The sequence below is a fragment of the Salmo salar genome, unplaced genomic scaffold, assembly GCF_965601325.2.
Source record: "Salmo salar unplaced genomic scaffold, fSalSal1 ptg000221l, whole genome shotgun sequence".
Lineage (NCBI taxonomy): Eukaryota > Metazoa > Chordata > Actinopteri > Salmoniformes > Salmonidae > Salmo > Salmo salar.
The window spans coordinates 2,098,354-2,110,720 of record NW_027675333.1 but is presented as its reverse complement, the minus strand read 5'-3'; the positions used below and the strand labels follow the sequence as shown (position 1 = coordinate 2,110,720).

The 12,367-nt window shown below is 41.2% G+C and overlaps 1 protein-coding gene across 1 annotated transcript; it reads left to right on the top strand.

Annotated features, from left to right (window-relative positions):
- Positions 1-1,221: 1,221 nt before the first annotated feature.
- On the top strand, positions 1,222-4,385 carry LOC145867203 (NLR family CARD domain-containing protein 3-like). Its single transcript, XM_082971255.1, has 2 exons — positions 1,222-2,984; positions 3,411-4,385. Exons 1-2 carry the CDS (start codon positions 1,630-1,632, stop codon positions 3,634-3,636), a joined length of 1,581 nt encoding a protein of 526 aa, XP_082827381.1. The 5' UTR covers positions 1,222-1,629; the 3' UTR covers positions 3,637-4,385.
- Positions 4,386-12,367: the final 7,982 nt, after the last annotated feature.

The window sequence follows — 12,367 nt, the reverse complement described above, 5'->3', positions numbered from 1 at the left end:
CATCTGAGATCAGAGTAGATGAGAGATGTAATGTTTGTCTCTGTTGTGTTGAAGACCAATCAAGCAGGAGAGACCAGCCTCCCCTGTTCCCAGCTGTGTGTCCATGAAGAGTGACAAGTCTATGGGTGAACCTATATACTTTAGAGAGGGAGACTTTTCTACTGAACAAAGGTAAGAAGAACTCATGGGTCATGGTCAGTGTGTTAAACAACACTGTCTCTAGTCATTTCTCCTACTTTAGTCCATTTTCATAGTCCTAAAACAGTGTGTGTGTGTGTGTGTGTGTGTGTGTGTGTGTGTGTGTGTGTGTGTGTGTGTGTGTGTGTGTGTGTGTGTGTGTGTGTGTGTGTGTGTGTGTGTACTGTAATCTCATGTTTTGTCCACAGAAACCAACAGGAGAGATCAGAGTCAGAGATTCTCAGTGGTCAGTCTTCCCAGAGTCATCAAACAGACCTGGACTCTATATTCAGTGTATGTGATCCTGTTATGAACATTTGATTTTGTTTACCTCAAGTAAAGTTGATCTGTCAATTATTCATTAATGTGTTAATGAGAAAGCATTTCTTCTCTTGCTTAACTTATTTACATGATTTATTTCAGATGCTTGAAGAGAAAATGATGACATTTGTGAAGAACGAGCTGAAGATGTTCAAGAGGATTCTTAGTCCAGAACTCCCAGAAGGCTTTGAGAGTCAGAAGCAGGATAAGGAAGTGGTGGACGCTGAAGATGAGAGGCAGGAGAGCAGTGCCAGAGAGGGGGCTCTGAAGATCACACTGCACGTCCTGAGGAAAATGAACCAGAAGGAGCTTGCTGACACACTGGAGAAATGTAAGATCTGTCTGCCTCATGTTGAATGCTGTTTTATAACATTTAAAAGCTGTAGCTAAAGTACAGCTAAAGTAGCTGTGTAACTCAATGATATTGAAGCAGCCTTAACACAACACCTAGTGACCTCATCAAGTAGCAGCAGGGATGTGTTGTGTTGATTAATTTAGAGAGAGTGACAGAGAGAGACAACATTAATAATACCATCAATAACACCAATAATAATATAATCAGTCACACCAGTCTGTAATGCATTATGAAAACGTTTACACGTTTATACAGTCAGTTAAGATAATAAATTATTATACTTTAAAACTTTATAACAGTCCTACAATACTGTAGCCATTAAAACAGATGTAATATTAATATCCTCTGTGTTATTTCTTCGTTCAGATGAGCTTGCTGTGATTTGCCAACATGAACTCAAATCTAATCTAAAGAAGAAGTTTCAATGTGTATTTGAGGGGATCGCTAAACAAGGAAACCCAACACTTCTCAATAAGATCTACACAGAGCTCTACATCACAGAGGGTGGAACAGGACAGGTCAATAATGAACATGAGCTGAGACAGATTGAGACAACAACCAGGAAACAAGCAAGACCAGAGACTGCAATCAAATGTAACGACATCTTCAAACCCTTAACTGGACAAGACAAACGTATCAGAACTGTGCTGACAAAGGGAGTCGCTGGCATTGGAAAAACAGTCTCTGTGCAGAAGTTCATTCTGGACTGGGCTGAAGGAAAAGCAAATCAGGATGTTCAATTTGTATTTTCATTCCCTTTCCGGGAGCTGAATTTGATGAAAGGGGACAAACACACTTTGATTGAACTTCTTAATCACTTCTCAATGGAAACCAAACAATCAGGAATCTCCAACTACGACAAGTACAAAGTTCTGTTCATCTTTGATGGTCTGGATGAGTGCCGACTGCCCCTAGACTTCCAGAAGAACAAGATCTGTTGGGACGTCACAGAGTCAACCTCAGTGGATGTTCTGCTGACAAATCTCATCAAGGGAAATCTGCTTCCCTCTGCTCTCCTCTGGATAACTACCCGACCTGCAGCAGCCAATAAGATCCCTTCAGGGTGTGTTGACCAGGTGACAGAGGTACGAGGGTTCAATGACCCACAGAAGGAGGAGTACTTCAGAAAGAGATTCAGTGATGAGGACCTGGCCAGCAGAATCATCTCACACATAAAGACATCAAGGAGCCTCCACATCATGTGCCACATTCCAGTCTTCTGTTGGATTTCTGCAACAGTCCTCGAACACATGCTGAAACATAAGAGAGAAGAGATGCCCAAGACTCTGACTGAGATGTACACACACCTTGTGGTGTTTCATACCAAACAGAAGAATGAAAAGTATCTTGGGAAAGAAGAGACAGATCCACACTGGAATAACGAGAGCATTCTGTCACTGGGAAAACTGGCTTTTCAACAGCTAGTGAAGGGCAATCTGATTTTCTATGAAGAAGACCTGAAAGAGGCTGGCATTGATGTCAATGAAGCCTCAGTGTACTCAGGATTGTGCACACAGCTCTTTAAAGAGGATTGTGGGCTGTACCAGGACAAGGTGTACTGCTTTGTTCATCTGAGCATTCAGGAGTTTCTGGCTGCTGTGTATGTGTTCCTCTCATTCATCAACAACAATGAGAATCTAATGGACAAACCGAAAACAAAAGACGAACCTGAAGTTACTTTCTACAAGAGTGCTGTGGATAAAGCCTTACAAAGTGAGACGGGAAACCTGGACCTTTTCCTCCGCTTCCTTCTGGGCCTCTCACTGGAGTCCAATCAGAAGTACTTACGAGGTCTACTGACAAAGACAAGAAGCAGCTCACAGAGCCATGAAGAAACAGTCAAGTACATCAAGGAGAAGATCAGGGAGAATCCCTCTCCAGAGAGGAGCATCAATCTGTTCCACTGTCTGAATGAACTGAATGACCATTCTCTAGTGGAGGAGATCCAAAGCTTCCTGAGCTCAGGAAGTCTCTCAGAACCCAACCTGTCACCTGCACAGTGGTCAGCTCTGGTCTTTGTGTTGCTGACTTCAGAAAAGGAGCTGGATGTGTTTGACCTGAAGAAATACTCCAGATCAGAGGAAGGTCTTCTGAGGCTGCTGCCAGTGTTCAAAGCCTCCAGTGCATTTCTGTGAGTACATAAAATGACATATAAAAACTAATCATCAGGAAGAAATATTCAGGTTAAAGAAAAATATGCATTATAATATGTGTTTAATATTATATTGAAAACATTGAATAAACGCATTGATTTTCACATTAGTATAACAATATGACCATACAACTCTAGGAGACAGAAGAAGAATCTATATGTTGTTTGGGAGAATTAACCAAATGCATCTGCCATTGTCCTTCTACACTAAATTAACAATGTGTTTGAAGTCATGATCTCTTTGTCAGGCTGTGGAGTCACAGAGGAAGGCTGTGCTTCTCTGGTCTCAGCTCTGAGGTCAAACCCAACACATTATTTGTAAATGGGTAACAGCGTAAACAGAGAAAGCTAAGCGTATCATTTTAATACAACCTGTCTGTCATTGTATTTCTTCTGTGTTTGCAGACTCACTGGCTGTAAACTCACAGACACATCCTGTAAAGTGTTGGCCTCAGTTCTCAGTTCAAACCCCTCACACCTGAGAGATCTGGACCTGAGTAACAATGACCTGAAGGATTCAGGAGTGAAGCTGCTCTCTGCTGGACTGGGGAATCCCCACTGTAAACTGGAGACTCTGAGGTCAGTATTATCAGATATGAAAGTACTTTATGCATGTAGTTCTCCCATTTGAAAAAGTCGTAATTATTCGGACATATTACTTATAGTGTATTAAAATAGTCATAAGTTTAGCATGTTGTCCCATATTCCATGCCTGCTGTCACGTTTCTCTAAGACAGAACCCAGAAGCAGACCAGGACAAGGTGAGTAAAATGAAGGTGAGTATTTATTGGTAGTCTTGATGTGTAATTTGAGTGATCCAGGAGACAGAGCGGCAGCGGAGGTGAGTTGATGAGAGTAGATGGGTGGATTCAATGAAGTCACTGTATCCACCGACGGCCAGTCAAGGGAGTTGAATGTTCCGGGAGGATGACTGTAGACAGAGTAAACGGGGGGGGGGAGTAACCAGTAACAAGAACAAAACAACAAGACTAGCTCAGGAAACATGAGGCTGTTCGTTGCTAACGATCCAGCAGGGAATAGATGTCAGCTCAGGGCTTATGAAGAGGTGATGATCAGGACCAGGTGTGCAGAAGGTTGATGAGATGCAGGTGTAGGGTAATCACTAGATCTCCCGCCTAACTTCGTCGCCTGGCAACCAGATAGGTTTCTGAACGCACCCTTAGACACCAAACAGAAAACAGTCAGCTCAGGCAGAAACAGACTCAGGAAGCGGGATTCCTGACACCTGCAGTGAGGCTTGTGATTCTACTAACAAAGATCAAACCCCCTCTGTTATTGGTAATGTTGAGAGGTTAGTATGTTTTGTTGTAGCCTCTGTTATTGGTAATGGTGAGAGGTTAGCATGTTTTGTTGTAGCCTCTGTTATTGGTAATGGTGAGAGGTTAGCATGTTTTGTTGTAGCCTCTGTTATTGGTAATGGTGAGAGGTTAACATGTTTTGTTGTAGTCTCTGTTATTGGTAATGGTGAGAGGTTAGCATGTTCTGTTGTATCCTCTGTTATTGGTAATGGTGAGAGGTTAGCATGTTTTGTTGTAGCCTCTGTTATTGGTAATGGTGAGAGGTTAGCATGTTTTGTTGTAGCCTCTGTTATTGGTAATGGTGAGAGGTTAACATGTTTTGTTGTAGTCTCTGTTATTGGTAATGGTGAGAGGTTAGCATGTTCTGTTGTATCCTCTGTTATTGGTAATGGTGAGAGGTTAGCATGTTTTGTTGTAGCCTCTGTTATTGGTAATGGTGAGAGGTTAGCATGTTCTGTTGTATCCTCTGTTATTGGTAATGGTGAGAGGTTAGCATGTTTTGTTGTAGTCTCTGTTATTGGTAATGGTGAGAGGTTAGCATGTTTTGTTGTAGCCTCTGTTATTGGTAATGGTGAGTGGTTAGCATGTTTTGTTGTAGCCTCTGTTATTGGTAATGGTGAGAGGTTAGCGTGTTTTGTTGTAGTCTCTGTTATTGGTAATGGTGAGAGGTTAGCATGTTTTGTTGTAGCCTCTGTTATTGGTAATGGTGAGTGGTTAGCATGTTTTGTTGTAGCCTCTGTTATTGGTAATGGTGAGTGGTTAGCATGTTTTGTTGTAGCCTCTGTTATTGGTAATGGTGAGAGGTTAGCATGTTCTGTTGTAGACTCTGTAACTTTCTCTCTCATTATTATTGATGATTCATTCATGATTTGTATTAATCATGTTATCATCAGGATTAATTTAGTGTTTAGAAACATGTTATCTACTCACTTAGACAGAAAATTATCCAGTCATCATCCACCATTTTATTATTGGTGCAAAACACAACCAAAACAAACTGCAAATAAGACCAACTAGTTTACAACCAAACACTAATCTATTGACTACTTTAATACACTATAAATGAATTGGTCAAAATACTTATGACTTCTTCAAATAGGGGGACTAGATACATAAAGTGCTTTCATTTTTAAACGTGAAACAGATATGTATGAAAATATCCTCAAATAAAAGGTGACATTTTATACTGTCACCTCAAATGAAACATTTGATCTCAAATCCAAAATGTTGGAGTTTAGAGCCACATTTAAAATGTTATCTTCACTGTCAAAATAGATATGGTGTGGACTGTATACTCAATACAATCTAAATCTGATAACTCACTGTCTGTCTTTTGACTGATACTGCTTTTAAACTGGTCTGGTCAGTCTACTCAAATATTTGTACTATACATGTTTCTATCTGCAGGCAAAACGTTGATAATTTGTAATTTATAATATGATACATTAATTTCTGAATAGATATGGAAGGTTTCAGGACACTGATATATCTGAATATGTTAAAAAAATATACTGCTACTATTTTCACCACCAAAGAATATCAGTGTGGTTTTAATATGATTTGACTCTTTGCAGGCTGTCAGGCTGTCTAGTCACAGAGGAAGGCTGTGCTTCTCTGGTCTCAGCTCTGGAGTCAAACCCCTCACACCTGAGAGAGCTGGACCTGAGTAACAATGACCTGAAGGATTCAGGAGTGAAGCTGGTCTCTGCTGGACTGGAGGATCCCCACTGTAAACTGGAGACTCTGAGGTCAGTATTCCTGTAGTTGGTCAACAAGTGATAACTGTTCACCAGATCCACATGTGTTTACCAGACACACATAGTCCACACCATATGTGTTTGGACAGTGAAGCTTAAAGTTTTAAATTTGGTGCTATGCTCCAGCATGTATCTTCTCACTTAGACAGAAAACATCCACCATTTTAATATTGTGCAAAACATAACCCAAAACACAACCAAAACAAACTGCAAATGCAACACACGACTTTGAGTCACAAGCTTGATGTAGTTGTTGCATTAAAGGAATATGGGACCAAATACTAAACGTTTGACTATTTTAATACACTATGAGTGATTTGGTCAGAATACTTATGACTTCTTCAAATGGGGGGACTAGATACATAAAGTGCTTTTATTTGTCTAAATGGTGAAACAGATATGAATTAAAATATCCTCAAATAAAAGGTGACATTATATACTGTCACCTCATATGAAACATTTGATCTGAAATCCAAAATGTTAGAGTTTAGAACCACATTTAAATTGTTATCTTCACTGTCAAAATAGATATGGTGTGGACTGTATACTCAATACAATCTAAATCTGATACCTCACTGTCTGTCTTTTGACTGATACTGCTTTTAAACTGGTCTGGTCAGTCTACTCAAATATTTGTATTATACATGTTTCTATCTGCAGGCAAAACTTTGATAATTTGTAATTTATAATATGATACATTAATTTCTGAATAGATATGGAAGGTTTCAGGACACTGATATATCTGAATATGTTGAAAAAATATACTGCTACTATTTTCACCACCAAAGAATATCAGTGTGGTTTTAATATGATTTGACTCTTTGCAGGCTGTCAGGCTGTCTAGTCACAGAGGAAGGCTGTGCTTCTCTGGTCTCAGCTCTGGAGTCAAACCCCTCACACCTGAGAGAGCTGGACCTGAGTAACAATGACCTGAAGGATTCAGGAGTGGAGCTGCTCTCTGCTGGACTGGAGGATCCCCACTGTAAACTGGAGACTCTGAGGTCAGTATTCCTGTAGTTGGTCAACAAGTGATAACTGTTCACCAGATCCACATGTGTTTACCAGACACACATAGTCCACACCATATGTGTTTGGACAGTGAAGCTTAAAGTTTTAAATTTGGTGCTATGCTCCAGCATGTATCTTCTCACTTAGACAGAAAACATCCACCATTTTAATATTGTGCAAAACATAACCCAAAACACAACCAAAACAAACTGCAAATGCAACACACGACTTTGAGTCACAAGCTTGATGTAGTTGTTGCATTAAAGGAATATGGGACCAAATACTAAACGTTTGACTATTTTAATACACTATGAGTGATTTGGTCAGAATACTTATGACTTCTTCAAATGGGGGGACTAGATACATAAAGTGCTTTTATTTGTCTAAATGGTGAAACAGATATGAATTAAAATATCCTCAAATAAAAGGTGACATTATATACTGTCACCTCACATGAAACATTTGATCTGAAATCCAAAATGTTAGAGTTTAGAACCACATTTAAATTGTTATCTTCACTGTCAAAATAGATATGGTGTGGACTGTATACTCAATACAATCTAAATCTGATACCTCACTGTCTGTCTTTTGACTGATACTGCTTTTAAACTGGTCTGGTCAGTCTACTCAAATATTTGTATTATACATGTTTCTATCTGCAGGCAAAACTTTGATAATTTGTCATTTCTAATAATGATACATTAATTTATGAATATATATGGCAGGTTTCAGGAGACTGATGTATCTGAATATGTTAATAAAAATATACTGCTTCTATTTTCACCACCAAAGCATAGCAGTGTGATTTTAATATGATTTGACTCTTTGCAGGCTGTCAGGCTGTGGAGTCACAGAGGAAGGCTGTGCTTCTCTGGTCTCAGCTCTGGAGTCAAACCCCTCACACCTGAGAGAGCTGGACCTGAGTAACAATGACCTGAAGGATTCAGGAGTGAAGCTGCTCTCTGCTGGACTGGGGAATCCCCACTGCAGACTGGAGACTCTGAGGTCAGTATTCCTGTAGTTGGTCAACAAGTGATAACTGTTCACCAGATCCACATGTGTTTACCAGACACACATAGTCCACACCATATATGTTTGGACAGTGAAGCTTACAGTTTTAAATGTGGTGCTATGCTCCAGCATTTTGGATTTGAGATCGAATGTTTCATATTAGGTGACAGTACAGAATGTCACCTTTTATTTAAAGGTATTCATACATATACAGTCGTGGCCAAAAGTTTTGAGAATGACACAAATATTAATTTTCACAAGTCTACTGCTTCAGTGTCTTTAGATATTTTTGTCAGATGTTACTATGGAATACTGAAGTATAATTACAAGCATTTCATAAGTGTCAAAGGCTTTTATTGACAATCACATGAAGTTGAAGCAATGAGTCAATATTTGCAGTGCTGACCCTTCTTTTTCAAGACCTCTGCAATCTGCCCTGGCATGCTGTCAATTAACTTCTGGGCCACATCCTGACTGATGGCAGCCCATTCTTGCATAATCAATGCTTGGAGTTTGTCAGAATTTGTGGGTTTTTGTTTGTCCACCTGCCTCTTGAGGATTGACCACAAGTTCTCAATGGGATTAAGGTCTGGGGAGTTTCCTGGCCATGGACCCAAAATATCGATGTTTTGTTCCCAGAGCCACTTAGTTATCACTTTTGCCTTATGGCAAGGTGCTCCATCATGCTGGAAAAGGCATTGTTCGTCACCAAACTGTTCCTGACTGGTTGGGAGAAGTTGCTCTCGGAGGATGTGTTGGTACCATTCTTTATTCATGGCTGTGTTCTTAGGCAAAATTGTGAGTGAGCCCACTCCCTTGGCTGAGAAGCAACCCCACACATGAATGGTCTCAGGATGCTTTACTGTTGGCATGACACAGGACTGATGGTAGCGCTCACCTTGCCTTCTCCGGACAAGCTTTTTTCCGGATGCCCCAAACAATCGGAAAGGGGATTCATCAGAGAAAATGACTTTACCCCAGTCCTCAGCAATCCAATCCCTGTACCTTTTTCAGAATATCAGTCTGTCCCTGATGTTTTTCCTGGAGAGAAGTGGCTTCTTTGCTGCCCTTCTTGACACCAGGCCATCCTCCGAAAAACTCACACCTGCCTGCTGCCATTCCTGAGCAAGCTCTGTACTGGTGGTGCCCCGATCCCGCAGCTGAATCAACTTTAGGAGACAGTCCTGGCGTTTGCTGGACTTTCTTGGGCGCCCTGAAGCCTTCTTCACAACAATTGAACCGCTCTCCTTGAAGTTCTTGATGATCCAATAAATGGTTGATTTAGGTGCAATCTTACTGGTAGCAATATCCTTGCCTGTGAAGCCCTTTTTGTGCAAAGCAATGATGACGACACGTGTTTCCTTGCAGGTAACCATGGTTGACAGAGGGAGAACAATGATTCCAAGCACCACCCTCCTTTTGAAGCTTCCAGTCTGTTATTCGAACTCAATCAGCATGACAGAGTGATCTCCAGCCTTGTCCTCGTCAACACTCACACCTGTGTTACCGAGAGAATCACTGACATGATGTCAGCTGGTCCTTTTGTGGCAATGTTTTTGGGGGATTCAGTTCATTTGCATGGCAAAGAGGAACTTGGCAATTATTTGCAATTGATCTGATCACTCTTCATAACATTCTCGAGTATATGCAAATTGCCATCATACAAACTGAGGCAGCAGACTTTGTGAAAATTAATATTTGTGTCATTCTCAAAACTTTTGGCCAAGACTGTATTTTTTACCGTTTTAGATATGAAAGCACTTTCGGCATCTAAACTCAGCAAAAAAAGAAACATCCCTTTTTCAGGACCCTGTCTTTCAAAGATAATTCGTAAAAATCAAAATAACTTCACAGATCTTTATTGAAAAGGGTTTAAGCACTGTTTCCCCATGCTTGTTCAATGAACCATAAACAATTAATGAACATGCACCTGTGGAATGGTCCTTAAGACACTAACAGCTTACAGACGGTAGGCAATGAAGGTCACAGTTATGATAACTTAGGACACTAAAGAGGCCTTTCTACTGACTCTGAAAAACACCCAAAGAAAGATGCCTAGAGTCCCTGCTCATCTGTGTGAACGTGCATTAGGCATGCTGCAAGGAGGCATGAGGACTGCAAATGTGGCCAGGGCAATAAATTGCAATGTCCGTACTATGAGACGCCTAAGACAGCGCTACAGGGAGACAGGACGGACAGCTGTTCGTCCTCACAGTGGCAGACCATGTGTAACAACACCTGCGCAGGATCGGTACATCTGAACATCACACCTGCGGGACAGGTACAGGATGGCAACAACTGCCCGAGTTACACCAGGAATGCACAATCCCTCCATCAGTGCTCAGACTGTCCTCAATAGGCTGAGAGAGGCTGGGCTGAGGGCTTGTAGGCCTGTTGTAAGGCAGGTCCTCACCAGACATCACCGGCAACAACGTCGCCTATGGGCACAAACCCACCGTTGCTGGACCAGACAGGACTGTCAAAAAGTGCTCTTCACTGACGAGTCGAGGTTTTGGCTCACCAGGGGTGAGGGTCGGATTCGCGTTTATCGTCGAAGGAATGAGCGTTACACCGAGGCCTGTACTCTGGAGCGGGATTGATTTGGAGGTGGAGGGTCCGTCATGGTCTGGGGCAGTGTGTCACAGCATCATCGGACTGAGCTTGATGTCATTGCAGGCAATCTCAATGCTGTGCGTTACAGGGAAGACATCCTCCTCTCTCATGTGGTACCCTTCCTGCAGGCTCATCCTGACATGACCCTCCAGCATGACAATGCCACCAGCCATACAGCATGTTCTGTGCGTGATTTCCTGCAAGACAGGAATGTCAGTGTTCTGCCATGGCCAGCGAAGAGCCCGAAATCTCAGTCCCATTGAGCACATCTGGGACCTGTTGGATCGGAGGGTGAGGGCTAGGGCCATTCCCCCCAGAAATGTCCAGGAACTTGCAGGTGCCTTGGTGGAAGAGTGGGGTAATCTCACATCAAGAACTGGCAAATCTGGTGCAGTCCATGAGGAAGAGATGCACTGCAGTTCTTGATGCAGCTGGTGGCCACACCAGATACTGACTGTTACTTTTGATTTTGACCCCCCCCCCTTTGTTCAGGGACACATTATTCCATTTCTGTTAGTCACATGTCTGTGGAACTTGTTCAGTTTATGTCTCAGTTGTTGAATCTTGTTATGTTCATACAAATATTTACACATGTTAAGTTTTCTGAAAATAAACGCAAATGACAGTGAGAGGACGTTTCTTTTATTGCTGAGTTTAGTTCTCCCATTTGAAGAAGTCTTAATTATTTGGACAAATTTATTTAATCATAAGTTTAGTATTTAGTCCCATATTCCATGCCTGCAGTGATTACATCAAGCCTGTGATTCTACTAACTTGTTGAATTCATTTACAGTTTGTCTTGGTTGTGTTTTGGATGATGTTTTTCCTAATAGAAACTGAATGGTGAATAATGTCCTGTCATTTTGGAGTCACTTCACTTGTATTGTCAGTAAGAATAGATGTTTCTGAACACTTCTACATTCATGTGGATGCTACCATGATTATGAATAATCAGGAATTAATTGTGAATAATGAGGAATGAGCCTCTGTTATTGGTGATGGTGAGAGGTTAGCATGTTTTGTTGTAGTCTCTGTTATTGGTAATGGTGAGAGGTTAGCATGTGTTGTTGTAGCCTCTGTTATTGGTAATGGTGAGAGGTTAGCATGTGTTGTTGTAGCCTCTGTTATTGGTAATGGTGAGAGGTTAGCATGTTTTGTTGTAGCCTCTGTTATTGGTAATGGTGAGAGGTTAGCCTGTTTTGTTGTAGCCTCTGTTATTGGTTATGGTGAGAGGTTAGCATGTTTTGTTGTAGCCTCTGTTATTGATAATGGTGAGAGGTTAGCATGTTTTGTTGTAGCCTCTGTTATTGGTAATGGTGAGAGGTTAGCCTGTTTTGTTGTAGCCTCTGTTATTGGTTATGGTGAGAGGTTAGCATGTTTTGTTGTAGCCTCTGTTATTGATAATGGTGAGAGGTTAGCATGTTTTGTTGTAGCCTCTGTTATTGGTAATGGTGAGAGGTTAGCATGTTTTGTTGTAGTCTCTGTTATTGGTAATGGTGAGAGGTTAGCATGTTTTGTTGTAGCCTCTGTTATTGGTAATGGTGAGAGGTTAGCATGTTTTATTGTAGCTTCTGTAACTTTCTCACTATTATTCATGATTCATTCATGATTTCTCTTAATCATGGCATCATCAGGATGCTTTTAGTAGTGTTTA